At 46.6% G+C, this 21636-nt stretch overlaps 1 protein-coding gene across 1 annotated transcript in view; it reads left to right on the top strand.

Annotated features, from left to right (window-relative positions):
- The window catches only part of UBE2L3 (ubiquitin conjugating enzyme E2 L3), a 97701-nt gene that overhangs the window by 63963 nt on the left and 12102 nt on the right, over positions 1-21636 (top strand). Inside the window, exon 3 of the mRNA XM_069619963.1 lies at positions 9127-9313. Coding sequence (XP_069476064.1) covers positions 9127-9313 — 187 coding nt within the window. The remainder of the gene's footprint in view (positions 1-9126; positions 9314-21636) is intronic.

A 21636-nucleotide genomic window follows, 5' to 3' on the forward strand; every position in this document is an offset into this window, starting at 1 on the left:
GGTTGAGGGGGCCATGGGGCATTGTTTGGTGGGAGGGGGCCATGGGGCATTGTGTTTGGTTGGGTGGGAGGGTGCCATGGGGCATTGTTTGGTGGGAGTGTGCCATGGGGCATAGTGTTTGGTTGGGGTTGAGGGGGCCATGGGGCATTGTTTGGTGGGAGGGTGCCATGGGGCATAGTGTTTGGTTGGGGGTGAGGGACATGGGGCATAGTGTCTGGTTGGGGGTGAGGGGGCCATGGGGCATAGTGTTTGGTTGGGGGTGAGGGGGCCATGGGGCATAGTGTTTGGTTGGGGGTGAGGGGGCCATGGGGCATAGTGTCTGGTTGGGGGTGAGGGGGCCATGGGGCATAGTGTCTGGTTGGGGGTGAGGGGGCCATGGGGCATAGTGTCTGGTTGGGGTTGAGGGGGCCATGGGGCATAGTGTTGCACTCCAAGAGTGAACCCAATAATAAAACTAAAACAGGCAGTTAGGAGATGTTCATCTTTGGCTTTTTGAGGAAACATGACTCAACGAAGGCCATACTCCTCTTGGGCAACCCAAATAGCAAACTGTAGCAGTCCAAAATAGCGGCATGTCCAATCTAGGGTCAATAAAATATATGTTAAACAGGTGAGATACAATAACTAAATATAAATAAATTATAACAATGGAAAATGTGTAGTACAAAATGTTAGTTTGAAATGTAAATAAAAATCGTTACCCCTCAAAAACATTCTTTTTCCATGTGTTTAGTACAAATTGGTGGTTTAAAAAGCCTCCTGCCCCGTCTACCGCCCCGTCCACATTTACTTTTCGGCCCACTATAGCCCTCATGTAAGGTACTTTCGGCCCTCTGTCAAAATCAGTTGTGCGCCCCTGCCCTAGACTAACACTTTAAGGATTTGTGGTTACTGTAGGTGCACTAAATGGATAAGCTGGTGACAGCAGTGACTTTCTACAATTTGTGGGTGCTTTTCGTTTTGGCCTTACCATGGCTACTACCTGTGGCTAATGACCAAAAATGGCCATGCCACAAGGCTTTTCACTTGTCCTTCAGCCATCTTGTTTTTTAGCAGCCGCCTTGGCCTGTGAGGCCAGGGAAATCCTTATATGGACTTCCAGTGCCCGGGAAAGCAGGGGCTTTAGGCGGGCTACTGGAGGGCTATGTGATTGCTGGCAGGATGTGTGCTGGGACTGTGGTCCCAATCCACAAACTGGTTTCAGGGTTTCTGAGTGTTATGCATGAGTGTTGCCGCCAGTGGTCCTGATTGGAGCAATACTGGGGTGTCTGTGGGGCTAGTTCTGTTATTTGGAGGGGGGGTCTGGCTTTGGCAATAAGGACCTGTGCACCCACTCTAGGTAGATACTGGGGTAACCTGAAGGAGCAAAGACTCCTGTCCAGCTGTGAGACCCGTGAAGAGACCGCAGACACGCCTGAAGGAGGCCTGGCGACCAACTTCTGCTGCTGTCCTGGAGGAGCCCTGTCTTGCTGTCAATCGTCGGTCCTGCTGACGTCTGTTATGACGTGTATAGGCACGTTACAAAAGTGTTGCAAGGCGCAACAAGGCAAGGGATGGGGCAACAGAGGGAAGACAGAACGATCTTACTAGGCCTGGTGACATGGCCAGGTGACATTGAGATTGTGCAGGGGAGGGGAAAAGTACGAGGGGGGGGGGGGCTTTGGAAGTGTGCTGGGGCTGCCCTGTTGCTGACCCACTCTGAGTTTAGGCTTCTATGCTGCTGTTCCACATTGAGGCCTGGAACTCGAGCAAGCTTTAGTCCTGGCGTCAAGGGGACCCAAAATAGGAGGGAAAGTCTGAACGTGACAAGTGAGTCCCTTTGGGTCGCCGTGGTGACCACCATCTGAAACAGCTTACCAGATTTGAGTCCTGTCCTGAGAGGGCTCCTGCATAGTGTTTTTCTGCTTTCTTTATCCGGTTCCTTGCACACAGACCAGAGAGCTGCTTGAACCTGCAACCCCTGCAAATCAAGGACTGAAGGTGACCCCTGGCCTCCTTCCATTGACCTGCCAAGTCCTGTGAAGAATAGAGTACGGGGGGGTGAGTTTCAGTGGTTCGTACCTACCCAACGTTTTGAGAACTAAAAACGTATACAATACTTTGGCTTTGCCATAGCTTACTCACACAAGCCTTCTGAAAGTGGGGACACTTTGGTTACAGTAACTTTACCTCTAACCCATAGAATCGTACACTGGACCCCCGAGAACCTACCTGCATTAAAAACTGTCGGAACCTTTCCTGAACATTTGGGCAAAAGGCCCCAGACAATTTAGGGAAGGACGTTTGAAGTTGGGAAAATTCTCTCTGGACCTGTAATGCATAAACTAATCTCTACTTTCTTTTACAAGGGTTTGATTTGTATTAGTGACTGTATATATGTAACCTATTAGTGTAGTGATACGTCTATTAATCTTTCATAGTGTTTGTCCATAAATAACTGTTTTTATACATCGTACTTAGAATGTGTGATTTCCATTGTGTACTCATTGTGAACCCTTTACCAACTCTTGAGATTTAGCCTAGACCTCTCGTCACTGCTACCTTGAACTGGTTTGACTACAGCTGTTGTCCATGTCAAAATATAGGCTGGCCTTCTATAAATCTGTCCTCTGCACACCATGCCTGGATGACGGTCAATCAGGAATGAGGAAGTGGAGTGTAGTTTGAAGGAAAACTCATCAGCATAGCACTGGAAATGAGACCAGATCAGGTCAGCAAGAGGGGCAAGATGGATATTAAAGAGCCATGGCAATAGGATGGAGTCCTGGGGGGCACTGCACGTAGTGTGGTGAAGGAGAAAGGTCCAAGTTGAAATGGGAGCTCACGATGGCCCATGGTGCCAAGGGTATCATGGAGTAGTTTTATGAGAATAGAATGGTTGACTGTATCAAAGGCAGAGAGATCCAGGAGAATGAGACCAGCAGGCGAGTTAGTTAGTTTGCAAGCATGTCCTTGCGGGTATTCAGGAGAGCAGTTTCTGTGCCTCTGGATGGCCGGAATCCAGATTGATGGTCGTAGTCAACCAACAAGTTCAGTGTGGTGGGTCAGTTGGGGGAGGACCAAGTTGTCAGTTTACCCAGGAAGGGAGTAGTACGGATAGGGAAATAGTAAACCGGGCAGGAGGGGGTCAGCAGACACCTTTTTTGGGAGGTTGCACAAGGGACTTCTGGGGGGGGGGCAGGGTGGGTGAGAGGGATAGAGCCATTGGCGAGGAGATGTTGTCCTTAATGGTTCAAGAAGAGCGGGGAGCACCTGTTTGGAGGAGACCTTCATGGAACAGACACCTTTAGAGACCTTGTCCGGTGTTCTGGGCAGGAGGGTAGAGTGTGATGGGGGTGGTAGGAGGGGAGCCAAGGCAGGCTGAGGAGCAGGAGTGGTGAAGTGAGGACAGGATGTCCAGAGTTTTAGATGCAAACTTCCAGTTCTGATGCAGATCTTAGAAAGTTAAACAGTCAGTAGTTCATTGAAGGACCCCAGGAGCTCAAGGAGAGCCTGCCTGGCAGTGCACAAGCTGTTAGGCATGCACAAGGGAGTTTAAAAGGATGGAAAATAGCACTTCCCAAGTCAGGAAGCACTGAAAATGGCAAGACCCACAGTACCTCCGAAATGGTGTTCCAGCTGACTTCCTTCCTGATGCAGTGATGCAGACCTTTGTTCCTGCTCCTTGGTCGTGGTGACAGGGGGACCTGGCGGGTTCCTGCGGCAGCACTCATGAGGGCTTGGCAGCAATGGATTGCACTCGATTCAGCGGCTTTGTGGTTTTAACACCTTCTCTGCGCCAAGGAGGAATGACTATCACCAGTTGGATTTTCCTCAGTCCTGGACTCTGGTGAGGGTACTTGGTGGCAAATATTTCCTGCTTCTGTAGACTCACACGGATGCCTGCAAGTTTTAGCCGGATTCGATCTACTGAAGATGTTACATTCGATAATTGTACTGCTAAGCACATTGCACTTGTTTGGAGCAGCATTGATGGGTATTTCCGTTGAATGTTTATGGGTTTGTTAAAATGACAACGATGGAAAAGAATTAACTGGTTGCGTTTTATGTTCATATTTTGATATTTAACAATGGATTACATGATATTAGATCTTGTGAAAATATATGTCCTAAGCACAATAAAATTAAATGTGTTCAAACGTTTTCAAAAACGAATGCTTAATACAAGCCTGTGGCCGTCTTTTGGAGTTTGTTAGTGTGCTGTTACATGCAACTCATTGTACATTGACTAGCAGCATTTCCATGGATGGAGATGTTGGACCGTGGATTGTTTGATTCCTGGGTTTGTAGCATTCGGTTAATGGTAATAAAGGGATGCGATTCAAAGCTTTTTGAATATCTTCTTGAGTAGGAGTATAACATTCAGTGATTCGCAATCTTTCGAGTTTAGCATATGCTTTGCTGATCCGACTTGGTTGATCATTAGTTCACATAACTTTGCATTACTTTAAGTAAAGCTGTTCATCTTTGTCTGATAAAGTAATGACTAATGGCAATCCCAGGGCATGATCTTAGAAAATGTAAATAGGAGACCACAAAGTGCATAACCATTCTTCAACTTCCAGTTGTAAAGCACCATTTGCCACCAAATCCAAGAGTGTAGTTAAAATCTCAACCAACGGGAATTGTAATTATGTTCTTGTACTATTCTGAAAGCTGCCAGTCTAAAAACAAAGCCGGTTTACACAGCAGAGATTGGAAGGGGAATTCCAAGCAATCGTGAAAGCTTTTGGCCCTTATCAGCAGACCTTTTTAGGTAGAAGTGTTTTGTTGCGCGCCCTGGCTTGCTGCTTTTGAAACCTTTCTCTTTTAAAATGCATTCATGTCATGCAGTAAATTCGGTTCCATGTGGTTACCTCCGCTCACTGTCAGAAATAGATCTTGCCCCTGCATCGTAGCATCACTTGCATGCGTTTTCCACACTGGTTAAATAGTGTTCCCTGCTGCCTCAGTGGGTGCTCACCCACATTTATTCCTCCAACCTCCCACACCACCTATTAGGAAAGATTTCTTGGCATTTTTACCCCATAGTTTGTGGACCCCCAATCATTTGGCATTGTTTAACATGACTTTTTGAGGGGGGGAAGTAAAGGCTTCAGCTTCACTTCCCCTGCCTATTACTAATATGTCATGGGGAAACTGATCAGTTCCTAAAAGACTCAGTACTGGGTAACTGTCTCCTTTTTACCTTTTACATTATTGTGACATTTAAACTTTGCTTACTATCTTACAATATAGTGGAGATACTCTTTTCACTTGATATTTTTGGTTACTTTTTGTGCATGAAGACAGTCTGGTGGTGCATATATTTTTACAATTTTTGCATTATTTCTAGTGTGCACATTTGCATTTACTGTTGGTGCCCTAAAATGGCTGTCCCCCCGAGATTTTTATCTTGTTCTTTGGCCATGTTGTAGTTTGGCCTTCTTCCTGTCTTGCCAGGTAAAGAAATCCCATATACAGTCATACATTTGCCCAGGAAAGCTGCTGCTTTCCAGGGCTAGTGTTGCTTTTGTGTGTGGCACAGGAAGTGGGTGGGCCTGCAGTCCCATAACACACAGTTGTGGGGGCACGAGTGAAACGAATAGGTGTCCCTGATTGACCTATTGCCTGTTTGAATGGTGCAGATCCTTACCATTGGTGGACTTAGACTTGCTTCCAGGTTGTATTTTGGAGAAGACTCCTGCAGCTGTTTCTTCAGCAGTGGAGCCAAGAATCCCTCATAGGCGAACAGCCGACTGAAGAACCGAAGAAGACTCCTGAAGAGTCCTTGCATCCCCTCATGCATCTGACCCAGTGAAGCCTGGTTGGACTACCCGATCTCTGAAGTTCTTGAGTGATGCTTCAGCCCTTGCACTAGTGGGACCAACTAGTGTTGATGCCTTAAGGTTCCAGCCATCCTGAGCCTTCAGAAGTATCCCAGCACCACACAGTGGACTGACCAACTCTCATGGGCTACCTCGCCAGAAGGGTCACCGTGCCAAGTTTGCAACCGGAACGTCTGTGGTTGCCAGCTTGTGGTACCAAGTCACCTTCCCTGTGAATTTCAGCATCCCAGCCTCAAGAGATCCTGTCATGGAGAAGCTTCTTCAACTGTGTCTGGAAGGGTGTTGGACGTTTGCCTGTGCGGTGGCTGTCACCGGAACTCTCCTTTCCATGTTATGAAGAGGCCTGCATCAGTGAATCTTACTTTTCTTCATTGCCAGGGATGGCATCTTTACTATGAACCGATCCGTAAGAATCCTTGCAGCCACAGCTCTTGAGCACTTAACGAATGGTGGGAAATCCAACCGCCAGTGATTCGCCCCCAGACTGTAGCCCAGTGACAGTTCAGTTGTACCCCAACACGCATGCCCAATTAGCCTTGTAATACTGGTGGCATTTTGCTTCCCCAGCTTTCCGCGGCCCATGGGGGTTGCTGAGGGGGGTGCTCTTACACCTCTTGCACACATCCAATGCTTGGGGTCCATTGTGATGAAAGTGCTCCATTGCGCATATGCAGGAGCCAGGAAGCACTGTCTCCTGCTTTATGCTGCGTGGTAGCCAGGGGTTCTTCAAATCAGACCACTTGAGGGGCAGGGCTACAGGTGAGGAAATCAAAGTAAAATGGTTGTGTGCTCACAAGAGTTTGTATTGTGTGCATGAATATTGGAGTATATTGGGATGCAAGGGTTAACGAAGGATTGCAGATGTGTGAGAGGATGACATTGAATAATGATGCGTGTGAGTGATGTATGAATTCTGTGTGCTGGACGGGCAGCATGTCTATGATTGAGGAGCTGGTGCCCAGTGGACTTTTGGAAAAACACACATTTTGGCCTTATCTTTACTACTGGGCATCAAGGGGGAAGATGGCATAAGGAGTGTTCCTCCATGGTACTGGCCTAAATGTGTGGGTCCAGTTTGGACAAATCGTCCTGGTATTTCATTTTCTACTAGGACTCAAGGTTGAATGCACCAATGTGGTACTGGCCCCCATTGGTGCGTGCAGTCTGGATATATTTCTCTACTATGGCCTTTTAACTGGGCATTAGGGTAAAGGCAACATTTTGTGAATTTACTGGCCTCCATTTGTGCAGTCAGTCTGGATAGGTTTTTCTTACTGGGGCATGGCATTTGTTACTAAACATCATGGGTAAAGCAAACTGAAATTTTACCTGGCAAAGCTGGCCTACCTTGGTGAAGCCAATCTGGACATATTGACTTACTATGCGATGGTGTTCTGTACTGGTAAAACAGAAGGATATTCTTATGCTCCTCATGACATATTGTTGCTGCCTCAATGGACACATGGCTACAGCCAGCATGAATATTTTATACTGCCATATATTGGGGGCAAAGGCATGAAAATAGATTGTAAAATGCTCCTGTGCAAAATTGTTACTCCAGTGTCTTTTTACCCCATTTTTCACATGTGTGCTAAAATGTAACCTCGCTGAACATCCCTTGGTTGGCTCGGCCTCCCTTGGTATGCTTGGTAGTTGTATATTCAGGGAAATATTTACACCACTGCAATAAAAACGAACCGCACTGCCCCACACCACCTTGCCTCCCGTCCTTGTCTCTACCATGCCTTAATGTGTGCTAGTCCTTAGTGTGACCTGCATTCATTCTTTTGCTGCTTACCCAATGTCATCCTTCCCATGGACAATTTCCTTCCTCTGCTCCTGGAGACATCACATGCTGGCGCGCTACGCCAAGGAAGACTGTTCTGTCTTTACGTAATGCCTAGTTGGAAATTCGGATGGGACCTAATTCCATTGTGTCCTTTTTGGCTCACTCTAAATTATGCCACTATGTGAAATTAAAGTTTGTTTGACTCAGACCTTCTTTCATGAATCACATGTATTCCAATAATGTAACCACAGTAAGTTAATTAGTAAGGCAGCAGATGCACTTAAGATGTGAATAGTGTGCCAGCTTGCCAGTTGTGTCTCGTTATGAAGGAGTCATTTAACGCGCCTTTACACGTGTTTCTAGGCGCGTTACCTGGTCGTTGTGTTAATCGGCAAAGAAGGCTTTTTAAACAGAAAGACCATGCATTTTACATAAATTTTAACAGGGTTCGAATTGAAGGGGGCTGGGAGCTAGCTAACCATTGCCAGACACTACTTTTGTCTCCCCAGGCCAACTGATTGCCTAGAAAGCACAACTATGCTAGTGCCTGGTGACTTGTTACTGCTAGATACCCAGGAGATGCTTGTAGCTCCTGCTTATCCAATCCTGATTTTGAGCATTGTTTTAACAAATCCAAACCTTTTGGCAGACCTAAAATCTCAAACTGATATAAAAAATGTTTAAATAGCTGTCATTCACTTGCTCGTGATCAGTCAGACCATCCAACTAAGCGATTTTTCGTGCACAATATTTGTCATTTGTGGTGGTGATGGTGCACGTTACAAATATCCATTAACATTTGCTGGCAGTGTGAGGGACATCGCGTGATTTTGGGTACACTACACGTCACGGATAGTGTTAGTCGCGCCCATGTCGACGTCCCCTAGATGCAATACCACTAGATGTCGGACTATGCACAGCATGTGAATCTAAGAAAATACAATCATCAGAAATGATATTACGGTGAGTAATGAATGTCATTTTACCAATCTACCAAACTGGTCTGACCAACGTCAATTTCTGCTATTCAGTGACTTCAAGCACCAGACCTCTATATGAAGGGAAATCCTGCAAGTTCACTAGCTACCCTATTGTGATTGAGCATACACGCTTCACAATTTACCTTTTTTGTACCACAATATTAAAATGGAGAAATCATTGAACCATATATCCCAGGAGGATCTGGTCAGTGAATGAACATAGCTACACTAGTGAATGCTCTTTGGGCAGATCTCAACAGTAATATGTTTGCTAGTGTAGTGTAAATCTAGCTAGGAAGGTAGAAGAATATACTGGGCTAAAATACAGGGATGCAACATTTTGTAGCAGTCGCCCAGGATGACTGTTTGGTGTGCAAAGGAAGATTCCTGCCTTTCAAATACTATTTTCCTGAAAAGTCTTCAGTTTCTAAGTTTTGGAGTTGAGATGTCTGGTAGGATGTTAGATTAGTGATCAGTTTACAGTAGATTATGTACTGCTGTGTAATAGATTTATCTTTTCCCCCTGCAGGACAATCCTCCATACAACAAGGGTGCATTTAAGATTGAAATCAACTTTCCAGCAGAGTACCCTTTCAAACCACCGAAGATCACATTTAAGACAAAAATCTACCACCCAAATATTGACGAGAAAGGACAGGTGTGCTTACCAGTAATTAGTGCAGAGAATTGGAAGCCAGCAACCAAAACGGACCAAGGTAAGCTCTGCAAATCTATCACGTCTCCAAATTTGTTTTTTTATGGGTTTGGAAGTAGAATCCTTATAACATCAGATCTGTGGCTTTATAGACCAGTGGTTGACGTTTATTTTCTACTTGACAACCCAATCCCCACCCCCCTCCCCAAAGCATCCCTCGGATGACATTTCCAATCACTCAACCCCTGGCCCGATGCACAAAATTAGCCAACCCTCTGCCTTACCATCTCACCTACCCTCTACTCTAGATTGGCATTACCCTATCCCCTCCCATACCTGCCCCGTCCGACCTTACCTAGCACCCAATATGCATAAACCCTACCCCCCTGCCCCCCTCACCATGCAGGTTTGGGTCCTTGCTAATCACTGCGTTGTTGAGACGGGTCAAACTTTGTAGAGTCTACCACTTGATGACAGGCACCTCCTTTACAAGCATTTGTTAAGCTAAAGGATCTGCGCTTTGAGCGTGTGAACCTTTTTCAGTCGTCAACTGATTGAGTGGAGGTTTTCTTGGTCACCTCTTAAACTGCCAAGTCCTTGGCCATCCTGACAAAACCTGAACAATAATCCTTCCCTCTGTCCCAGGGCAGAGTTCAAGCCCTGCACTTTTTCTGGCTTCCAGGGGTTCTCTGGGTACACCGAGGCCTGATGGGTCGTACAGCGATGCAGCAGAGGACATTGCACAGGTTCTTCCGCTCCCCCTTCTGACCCCCCCACCCGACGCCAAGAAGCGGGGATGTCAAGGTCGGGAACAGCCAAACGCGCCTGTGGGGGCAGTTTGGCTTTGTTCCAGGGCACCTGGAAGCATCTTTTCAGCAACCCATGGATCCCATCTGTAGTCTCCACTAGCTTCAGTCTTACTCTGCCTCTACCGTCAGATCTGGTCCCCTGGGTCTTTTATGGGACGTCCTTTCACTCTTGGAGATGCAGGCAATGGAACCGGTTCCTCTTGTAGACCGGGGCTCTGGGTACTATTCCATGATTTTTGCGGTTACCCAGAACAACCAGGGTGGCCTGAGGATTGTCCTAGACCAGTCATTAAAAAATCTCTTTACTGCTAGAACACTTCAAGGTGATTACTCCCGCATACATAGCAGAGTCTGTGCAGGGGACTGGATGTGTTCCCTGGACTTCAAGGATGCATACCTGCATGTACCCATCTACAAACCGCATCAGAAGTTTCTGTGGTTCAGTTGTCATACCACTTTCAGTGCAAGGTGTTGCCTTTCCTTGTGCCTTCACAAAGCTGACGAACACAGTGGTGGGCCATCATCTGTACCCTTATTTGGATGACTGGCTGGTGAAGGGGGTGGTGCACTCCTGCCAGAGATTAGCAGAGAGCCTTCATCAGATGGGGTTCTCCCTGAGTCAGAGGTAGTCGGTTGTGCCCATCTCAGGAACTGGTCTTCCTAGGGGTGCCTTGGAACACTACATTCAGCGGGTGTTACCTGGTGGTGGGCGACGGCTACTCTGGAGCGCTATGCAATAATGGAGCATGGTCCAGGACAGAAGCCTTCCTGCATATCTTCTGCTCAAGCTCAGGGGGCCATGGCCCTGAAAGTTTTTGCCCCTCAGTGGGGACAGGTTTGTAGAAAATTCTATGTTTTACCTTAACAAGCAGTGGCACCCTTGCCAACCCTCCATCCCTCCCTCTGCATGGAGGCAGTATCAATCTGAGAATGGGCCTGAGGGGATTTGGATTTCAGCAGTCCACCTCCCAGGGGACAGCATTGCAGAAGCAGACCAGCTGAGCCGCTTGGGGTTCCATACCTACGAGTGGGAGTTGCGCACAGACTCCTTACTGCCCAGCATTGGGGGGGGGGGGGGGGAGTGAGTATAGCGGTCCTGGATTTGTTTGCATCCCCTCTGGATTCGAAGTGCCCCAGTTTGCTTCATGGGCAGGGTGGGTTCTGGGGTCCTGGCAGATGCCTTCCAGATCTGTTGGCACGGTTATGTGTTCTGGCCCACCCCCCTGCTCAACGGACCCTCTGCAGTTCCGGTCTTTGGTTGCTGCTGCATCCTGATTGCCACCCACTGGCCGTCGAGTCACTGGTTTTCAGTTCTGATGGTTGTACCCCCAGGGCCCAGTCCACCTTACGATCTCCAGCAGGGGATTCCTGATGCAGCAGGCAGGTTGGATTATCCTACCCGGCCAAGCTGGCGCTGGCGGCCTGGTTCCTGACCAGCTGAGGCTTCAACATGCTCAATTTTCGGATGACAACTGGGACATCATTCAGGTGGCCAGGAGGCCCTCTACTCGGTCCCAGTATAAGAGTAAATGGACTAGGTCCTGCCATTGGACTCGTGACAAGGGTCTGGACACTTTCACCTTCCACACCTGGCTCGTTGTAGAGTTCAGGTGTATACTTGCTGCACTTATTTAGCACTCATTGGAGCTTACAAGAATTCCCCCGAGCATGTTTTTTGCGGCCAAACTGGTGGTTACGGCTCACCTTAAGGGATTGTTGCAGCTTTTTCTGCTGGTGCATAGGACGCACCTCGTCTTAGACCTCAGTGTGGTTCTGGCAGCTCTGCGGCGCACGCCTTTCGAGCCAAGAGCCTCTGTGGACCTCTGCTTGGTGACACTAAATGTTTTTACTGGTGGCTCTCACCTCTGCGTGCAGGGTTAGTGAGCTGCAGGTGTCCTTGTGCAAGCCCAAGCCCTTCCCCACGTTTCACAAGGTTGTCTTGTGCACTCACCCAAACCTCTTGCCCAAGGTGGGCTCCATTTCATCTGGATCAGATCTGCCTGTCTGTTTTCTTCCCAAACCTGCTGTCCGAGGCAGAGCAGGCCCTGCATTCCTTGGCCCTCAGAAGGGTCTTACAGTCCAAGGCATTGTTTGTGATGTTTGGCGGTTCCTCCCCGGCTCTCAGGCTTCCAAGACTTCCATCGACCTGGCCATTTCAGAGGCGTACACGGCCATGGGCAGATGTGTTTGAGGGGATTCGTGCCTATGCGGTCAGAGCTACGCCCATTGCGTTTCAGGGACCTGCTTCTTGGGATGTCATCAGCAAGGCAGCTACATGGGCCACGACCTTGTGTAAGCTCTACTCACTGCACGCTAGCTTGATGCAGTTTGGTCAGGCGGTTCAGAGGAAGCTTTTTGCTTTGTCCTAGATATGATGCAGGGTGTCACAGCTCCACCCTATGTTCTTGTTTGGTGGAATTACCCACAAGGATGGAGGAAAGGGGACAGGATGTATGAGTAATTAGTTGCTCTTCCTCCATACGTCCCACCCGCCTTACATCGCTAGTATGCAATGGGCTAATAGCTACTAAGAGTAGCCAGGTATGTAAGCGTCCAATGTGGCCAAAGGGGGACTGGGGTGAGGTGCCGGATGGGCAGGACCTCGGCGTGGCATTTGCATGCCCGAGCCCCAACTATTAAATTTAAAATTAAATTTTTCACTGCCATGGTTCTGGTACCATCCCCTTGTTGGGGGATGCCCACAAGGATGGAGGAAAGGGGTCTGAACTCTAGTCACTACAGTGAGTAACTTTAATAATAATTATGCTGTTCAATCTTTACTTGACATCCAAGGGCTATGCCGATTACCTCATGCTCCTTGAACTCACCCTGGGAGGGCTACAATCTTCATTCAGCTCCTTGCAGGCATACTCTAGATTCTCTCAGAAGTAATGTTCTTAAAACAAAGCTTATGATGTTTAGCTCTACTCACAAGAAGGGAGAAAGAATGAACTGGTACATGGAGGGGAGTGCACTTGAAGTGGTTTCTCACTAAAAATATCTGGGAATTAATCTGGACTCCAAACTGTGGGGCGCTATTCATCTTGAAAGCACAAAGTCCAAAGTCGTCACATGTCTGGAACCATTCGGGGGGCGGGGGGTCATTCTCCCATAGGGGAGGGTGCTTCTCAATAGGAGCCCTGTACAAAATATACCAAGCTAACATACTGCTGTTGCATTAAATGTTGCAGAGATTTGGGCGACTGGGATCTCATCTTAGTTTACCAAATTGGAGTCAGTGACTTTGGAATCTATTTGCTATCTAATATTGTGCCTATTCTTGTGCATCATGATCTGTGCCCTAGTTACATACTGGAAGCTTGTCCATGCTCAAGAGGCCTCGTTGAACAAGTTAATGTATGGTGTGCTGCAGACTAGTGCCAGTTTCATGTCCTCCAGTTGCCTAGGGAACATTGGGCTCATGGCTGATCAGTGGCTTGCTTTGGCTACAGAAAATATTCTAGCTATGCCGCTTAGCCAGTATACGAGTACTATGAAGACAATTCTTGAGCACGGGCAAATTGATAACTTGGCGACCAAAAGTAATGCTGCAAGTAATGCTGCTGAATTTAGAGTATATCCAGTCACATGGAGAATTCACAACTTAAGTTTGCCACTTCTTAAACTCATTGATTTGGGATTACCTTAGATTAAATTTAATTCTGGTTAAGACCTTTTGAGATCTTGAGCGCCTGGAGAAACATACTTAGGAACGCTAGAGACTGACGCTTGGGCGGTGAAACGTCTGAGTCTGCAAAGCATCTCCTTACTGAATGTGAGTCTGTTGTGAAGCTCTGCCTTTTGGCAGGCATGGAGGTGAACACTACAGGTGAAGAACTTGGGAACATCTTCACGAGTGGGTTCCACGAAACCATTGTTTTGCCATCTTGTGGAAGATTAGACTGGTTCTGGCTATCTCGGCTTGGTGAGGTGTGCTTAAGCAGTTGAGTCATCAAACACTGTCGGAATACTTAAGGATATTGATTTTTAGGAATTTATGTATGTAATGGATGTTATGTTAAAGGTACTTGCATAGCGCACCGTCGCCAACGGAATTGATCCCCAGGCGCTCTGGCAGATCAGTAAACAAGGAGTGGGAGAGGTAGTGTGCTGTTGGCGGCTTCACCTCGGTATACACCGAGTGCTGGGCTTTGGTGCAAGTATCGGATCGGGTGAGGCCTCGCATGCTGTAGGTGCTGTCTGTGTTGATGCGCATGGTAAAGTCCATGCGGATTGCTGGGGGAGAGATTGTGAGGTTTGTGTGGGTTAAGTATGCAGAAAATTGAGGGTTGGCTTAGTGTGGTCTGTATACTGGTTCAGGTACTTCTGGTTCCGTTTGAGTGGAATCCCTGTGGCTGTTGCTGGTTCCATATGGGCTGTCTCGCTGTGGTGGTGCTGCGCGTAGCCAGCTGTCTCATAGGGAGTATTTTATGGGGTGGTGTCTGAACCATTTCTTCGGGTGTGGGACTGGGTTGGTACTATCTATTCTCTTGTTATCTAGTGACACAGTGGTCAGTGGAAGCTTTGAATGGTTCAGGGTCGGAATGCTGTTGATGAGGCATCCTAGTGCATCGTCAATGTCAGCCTGTGTATTCCGTCGTTAGTTTCCTCCTATCATGACTAGCTTTCAGTTCTTCGGTTTTCGTGGGGTGACTTCCTTAGGGCGATTGCTTAGTTGTAGTTTGTGTGATGGCGCATTGTGCTTCTCGCTGTATCTTGATGAGTGTTGTCTAAAGTGGGTGCTTATTCTGTTTCTCACCCTCTGGGTTGGAATGGTAAGGGGTTTCCTGTTCTCTAGCTGTCTGCTGTCATAAGGTCTTTGGGAATGGCTATAGTTTAGGGTCTTATTGACGGGTTGTCCTGATGGTTCTGTCGTCATCTTGCTAAGTATTACGTCTTTAGTCCTAATACTTCTGTCTCTCGGTTTGTCGTTTGGTATGTCCTGGGATTTTTCCTTGGGGTTTTTCTGTGGTTGCTTGGTGTGGATCAGGTTCTGTCTCATTCATCCATCCATGTTTTAGTTGGGAGTGCTCCTGTTGCCAGTCTTTCTAGTTATGTGACGAGCCAAGTTTTGAGTAATTTCCTGAACAGTAGGTGGTTTCTTGTTACATATGGGCTTTGGGCTTTGGAAATTCGTTCCAGGTTTTCGGCGCTTGGTGAGAACGAAGATCCTCAATTTTTTGTTGTAGGATTTTGGTTCCAGGTGGATGTCAATGCTTGCTGAGCGCTCTTGTTGGTTGATGTAGATGCAGTTTATCTCACAGGAACTCTGCGCCTTGTTTGTGTACTGCTCTGTGTGATGCACATTGTTTTCAATTTTATTAGTTTAGTGTTTTCAGTGCTGGCGTGGTGTGTTCTCTTCAGGGTAGTTTCAGAAGCAGTCTGGCTGCTGCATTTTGTATGTGTCGTTTTTTTAAGTCGTTCAGGCATACCCAAGTATAGGCTATTGGCGTAGTTTACTTTGGATATGACGAGGGCGATGATGGTTGCTTTATTGGCGAAAGATGGGAACGGTAGGATCCTCTTTGCCGCTCGCAGGAGAAAGAAGCATTTGAGGAGCGTTTACTTGTGGCTCCAGTGTCAAATTGTTCATCAGGACCCCAAGGTTTTTTGCAATCGGCGAGGGTGCTGGGGTTGCCCCGAGTTCCCTTGGCCAAGGGATGAAGTGATTTTTCTCCCTTTTTTTTTTTTTGTCATTTCTGTTTTGCCTGGGTTGATTTTGGGGCAGTTCATCCAGATGAATCCTGGAGTTCATCCAGATGAATACATCGCAGAGGCAGTTTTCTAGCGTAGTTTATTTCCAGGTTGTCTTGTATCTTGAAGATTTGTGTATCGTTGGCGTAGTTGTAGCAGGTGAGTCCGTGACTTTTGATGATTCTGATAAGTAGATATAGGTAGATGTTGAATAGTAGCGGGGAGAAGGATGATCCTTGTGGTACTCCACATGTGGAATCTCTCTGGCTGGATTTGAAGGGTCTCATCCATACGGTTTCCGTTATCTTTGTTAGGAAAGGTTGGATCCATAGTAGGGCGGTGTGTTATTCCAAGTCCTTCTAATCTCCTTATGAGGTTGACGTGATTAACTGTGTCGAATGCTGCTGATAGGTCTAGGAGTATCAAGGCAGTGCTGGTGTCCGAGTCAGCGTTCATTTTTTAGGTCGTCCCATATTGAGGAGGGCTGATTCTGTTCCTCTCATTGGTATGAAGCCAGCTTGTGCCTGGTCTAGTAGGCCGTGCTCTTCTATGAATTTTTGGGTTGTTTTGTATATGTACGTTTCAAGCAGCTTGGAAAGATCCTCTAGAGTTCCCGCTGTCTTTGAGTAGTCTGATGTATGCAGCTTTGAAGGCTTGTGGCACTTTCCTGGTTGCGATTGAAAGGTTGAGGACGTTCCTGTGATATTCCATGGGTGTTCCTTGTTGAAGAATCTATTTGTATGTCTGGCGGGCAGGGGTCTTCAGGAGACCCCAAGTTATTGCTTTCATTCACCAGTTTGACAAATGTCTACACTGATATTTCTGGGAAGCTTTTTGTTCGGGTGTTCCCCCTGTGTAGGTTGGGGTTGTAGTCAGATTGGGTGGTCTGCTTTGTATGGTTTGTTGGATGGTGGTGATTTTTGTTTTTGAAATGGTCTGCAAGGTCATTGAATAGTTTTGTAGACTGGGTTGGTGTGGTATCCCAGGAGATTTCTGATTTCATTTGATTTTGAAGAGTTCTTTTTGGGTGTTTGGTGCTTCAAAGATTCGGTTATTGTAGTGTTTCCTCTTCGCTTTTTGTATTTCCTTTTTGTATGCGTGGTGTTGTAGGAATTTCAGCTTATTCGTAGTGTTTTGTTTTCTCCAATCAAGTTCTAGTCTTTGGGTTTTCCTTTTCATGGTGCTGAGTAGTGGGGTGAACCATTTTGCCATTGCCCGTTTAGGAGTAGGAGTGAGGTTTTTCTTTGGCGATGTTTATAGTTATAATCCAGGAGTGCAGAAGCGCTACTTTTTTGTCCCGGTCATCTTCTTACATAAATGTTGGGTCTGATTTGCTGAGCTCCAGGAGTTCAATAAGGTTGGAGTTTTTGGTCCTCCAGTTTCTTTTCATGATGGTCAGTGGTTTTTCTGGTTGATTGTTTACTGGAGTGGTCATTTTGATTACAAAGGGGATGAGGTGGTGGCTCCAGAGTATTTGAATTGGGGGTGCCGTGGTGAGGAATTTGTTCACGAAGGTTGCGTCAAGTGTATGCCCTGCCGAGTGGGTTGCTCCTTTGACTTGTTGCAGATTCATTGCTGCTAATTGGCTGTAGAGATTTTTGTATGATCATGGTTTCTTCAAACTTGAAATCTCCAAGGACGATCAGGTGATTGTGTTTGATGGCTAGAATGGTGATTGCTTCTGTGAAGGCATCTACGAAGGTTGCATCGTAGGTTGGTGGTTTGTTCATCAGTAGGAATTTCGGGTTTGATTTAGGGCGTGCCGATAGCCGTATGATTTAAGGATTCGCATTCATCGATGTTTAGTGGGACTTCCAATTTGATATCCAGGTGTTACTTGTGGATGATTGCCAGTCCCCCTCCTATTTTGGTTTTTCTGTTTGCTTGGACGCATTTGAAGTCTTCAGGCAGTTGAGGGTGATCTTGTAGTTGTCGAATCATGTTTCTGTTACACGGAGGATGTTGATCCCTCCATCGCAGAGCAGATCGTATTTCTGTGGCGTGTTTGGACATTGACCTAGCATTGATTAGGTTGCAGTGGATCTTTTTGGTGGTGTTTTGCTTGTTAGTAGTTGCTTGTTTTGCAGTTTGGTTGCAGTGCATCGTTATTGGGGTTGTTTGGGGGAGGATGAGGATCAGTGAAGGCTGCATCTTCATTTAACTGGTCTGCTAAATTGAGCGCTTGGCTGTTCATTATCGGTGCTTCTCTATTCATGTCGGTTCTATGAAGATCCGCAAAGGATGTGTAGTATTTCTTTTAACTGATACATATATTAGACCCCACACATGGTGTAGGTTGCTGAGGCTGATTACCACTCTGCCTCTCCATCAGTCAAATTCTCTGGAATATGGTGTCCTCTGCCCCGCTGGGTGGACACGCACTGTATAGGTTTTCTCCTCCAGTTGGTCACTGACAGGCTGCTTCTGGTATGTTGTCTTCATGCTCATGTGTCCCGGTTACCACCAGTCCCCTCCACTTTCAGCAGGATGGCACTTACTATGAAGCCATTTTCCTGAGCCCACTGCTTGCTGAGATTCCAGGATTATCCTGTATACAGCTCGCTCTGTTCCCTACAAGCTGCTTCTGCCCTTGCCTAATCTTCCACATAGCCAAATCCACGTGCAAGTTCTCAGCCAGCTTGACCTGTGGTTGAGGCCTCCCACAATCTTCTAAGGTCGTCAACTCTGCTACAACCTTCCAATTATCCTTTTTTCACTCCGAAGCGACTCTTCCTCCAATTCTCACTCGCAGCTCCTATGCCAAAAATGAGGCTGTCTGACCATATGCGGCTCTATAACATTCTGAATCTGCACTTTGCTTCCATTTCCAGGTACCCCTACTATGCCCTCCAAATGTCTGATCTTTCGAAGCCCAATCTCTTCAGCAACAGCATGTCCCCAAGTAATTTTCCTTCCGGTTCCCTCATTACTTAGTGCAAATGACCTCCGATAAAACCATCTCCACACAATGAAGCGGCATCCACTTCTAGTCCTAGCTGATGTGTCCTCACTGGCTCGGATAGAGGTCCCCTTTGCATTACCATAAGCAAAGTAAAGTGGGCTTTTCAGAGTGCTTGTTACTTTCAACCATTGCCAACCTTTTTTCCTTCGCTAGACAGTCGGCAGCATTGTCTCCAGATTTGGCACAGGGTGGAAACGTTTTCTCCCTCACTCCAGCGTCATGGCTTTTGAAAGAGAAAGGAAAAGTTAGAGAAGGCATGAATGAGCAGCTCTGGGGGCTGGCGTCCTTTGTCAACAGAGCTGAAGTCTCTTTACACATGCCTCTTAAAATGTTAGTAGTCATATTGAGTCACACCTACGGGGCAGCACCTGCACTTATATGGTGACCACCAGGTTTCAGGAATTTACTGGCAATGGAGTTATCACAGTTAAGCCAGAACGTATGTGGCGGCGACAGCTTGTGAGGCTTCACCTTTGGTGCATGCATTTGAGCCATTCATTGGCATTACTGGAGACTGACTACACTGTGCTTATGATGGTAGCACCTGTGAGGCTGTCGGTTGCAGAGGTTGGGACATTAACTGAGGCATTTCTGAGGAATTGATTCTGCATTTTGGACTTGACTGGAGCTCTGGTCTGTCATGCGGGGTACCTCCTGTATTTGACCTTACCTGGCGTGCGAGGCTAATGGCAAGGAATGACAATATCCAGCACACATGAATATGGGCTGTATGTTGCTAGAATTGCCATGAGATGCCAGTAGCTGGCCATGTGTGACTACGGGTCTGCGAACGCCAAGCCCAAGGAATGTGCTGGGTGTAATGCAGACTTACCATGAACACACCTATGGCATGTCAACGCAGCACACTCTAAAACCTGAGTTGTTCACTTTTGTCTTAGTATGCTTCTGTTTTTGTCAGCTTTCTGAAATGCTAGACTGTTTCACTTATGCTAACTCTGTTAATGTCCGTGTACTTGTACTGCTGACTCGGTACAGACTTCACTCTCTGAAGCCATGTGGGTCTTATTCTGCTGTACATCTTTGGTGGTTTTGCACTTATTTTTGGTACAGTATTTCTATTGTTAAGGTGCTACCCTGTGTAAGGTGAAAACAAAAATGGGATGGCTTTAAGGTTTGGAATGAATTTAAACCTCTGGCATTGGTCTGGGCAACTCTCCAGAACATCGTTCTTAGTCTGTCAAGCCATTACAGATGGGGGGCATATGTAAATCAGGCATCGTCCCACCCCAAAAGGGGCAGCCCAGCCCGAACTGACACGAGACCACGCACATCCCCAAACATGTTTCAGCCTTATTGACCTAATCCGTGAGGATTAGCTTGGGTCTCTAGGACCAGCAGGCACAGGGCCCCACACCTTGGCATGCCCGTCCCACTCTAGGTGACAAAACAAAAAGATGATGGCTGGAAGGTTTAGAAAGAATCTTAACCTCTAGCATTGCTCTGGGCAACCCTCCAGACCATAGTGCAGGTCAAAGACAGATATGTTATGGATATTTCTCCTGTGTGAAAGAGTGAGCTAAAGAATGTGGCAAAGACTCTCAAAACCGGGACTAATGGGCTGCAGAGGACTCCTAGAACCCCCTTTGTGTTTACCTAATTAAAGCTTCTCACTGAGTTACTAGGGTAATCCAGATGTGTACCCCTTGCTCACTGCTCTTAGAGGCACAGCTACCACTCTACTGATGAGGCCCAACCAGGCCGAAACACATGTCTGGGGTTGCTGTCGGTACTCTTGTTCAGAGGAGAATTGCATAGCACTTCGGTGCTGGACCGCTCTAGGGCAGGAAAAAGACTGATGTGTTATGGATATTTCTCCTCTGTGTAAGGTAGTGAGCTAAAGAATCTGACGAAGAGACTCAAACCCTGGACTAATGGCCGGCAGAGGGCCTCCCAGAACCCCCTTGTGTTGGCATACCTTGTGTAAGATGGGCACATTTTGGTCCTGGGGCCATGTATAACTTGGTGGTCTTTGGAGAAAGACCCTACCCACCACTCAAATTGCATACAGTGTTTTGTCTTGGATCAGTTTTTGACACGCAGTGAAGCTGGGGTGTAACCCAGTTCCTATGGTCCCAAATGCTGCTACTGATACAATATTTTTACAAAATTGAGGCATTCTGAATCTGCTCGGATGTTTTTTTTAGATCAGGATGCAGGTTATTTTAATCCGTTATTTTGTTGTCTTGAAGTCGCATGACTGAGGGACCTCATCTGCCCATCAAACACTGCAATAGTATTTTTTTTTCTCCTTTGAGACGTGGAGTCGACAAGAGGGCTCAGACGGTGCTGTGCTATGCACTCTGTGGATTTAATCCCGGCTTTCCCAGTTCCATACTTTACAATTTGGCAGTCAAGTACTTCTCCCATCTTTAGCTTTAAACAATTATTTTATTAATGTGATATAGTTTAGTACATACGTACAAACTTTACACATATTCCACATAAAAGAGCCTAAAAAAGATAAAAGAAATAAATAGGTAATTAGGTATTCATCCTCATAGAATCCTATAATCATATAATATTTCAAAATGTACAAGATTTACAGCTATACAGCCTCCCATAAATACCTAAATAAAATACATAAACATCTTTGGTTAACTATGTTTCTTGAACAGGTGTAGATAAGAGAAGGGATAGACAAGCATGCATGCACATTTCCCATTACATAATTAATACTCCAAGGCTCCCTCTGTGGGTTTGTAGTGCACAAGCAAAAGCATCCCGCCATACCTGGTATAGTGCCATATGTAGTTTAGGGTTAGGGTATTGATACATTGTATCCAGAATTCTGCTTGCTCTATGAATTCAGGGTTATGCACAAATCTACCAAGATGTTTAATATAGCTAGCTCTCATCCCAATACACGATGTTAGAACATGTCGAGCAGTTTCAAGTTCA

The sequence above is a fragment of the Ambystoma mexicanum genome, chromosome 10 (assembly GCF_040938575.1).
Source record: "Ambystoma mexicanum isolate Mex_15411 chromosome 10, UKY_AmexF1_1, whole genome shotgun sequence".
NCBI classification, from domain to species: domain Eukaryota; kingdom Metazoa; phylum Chordata; class Amphibia; order Caudata; family Ambystomatidae; genus Ambystoma; species Ambystoma mexicanum.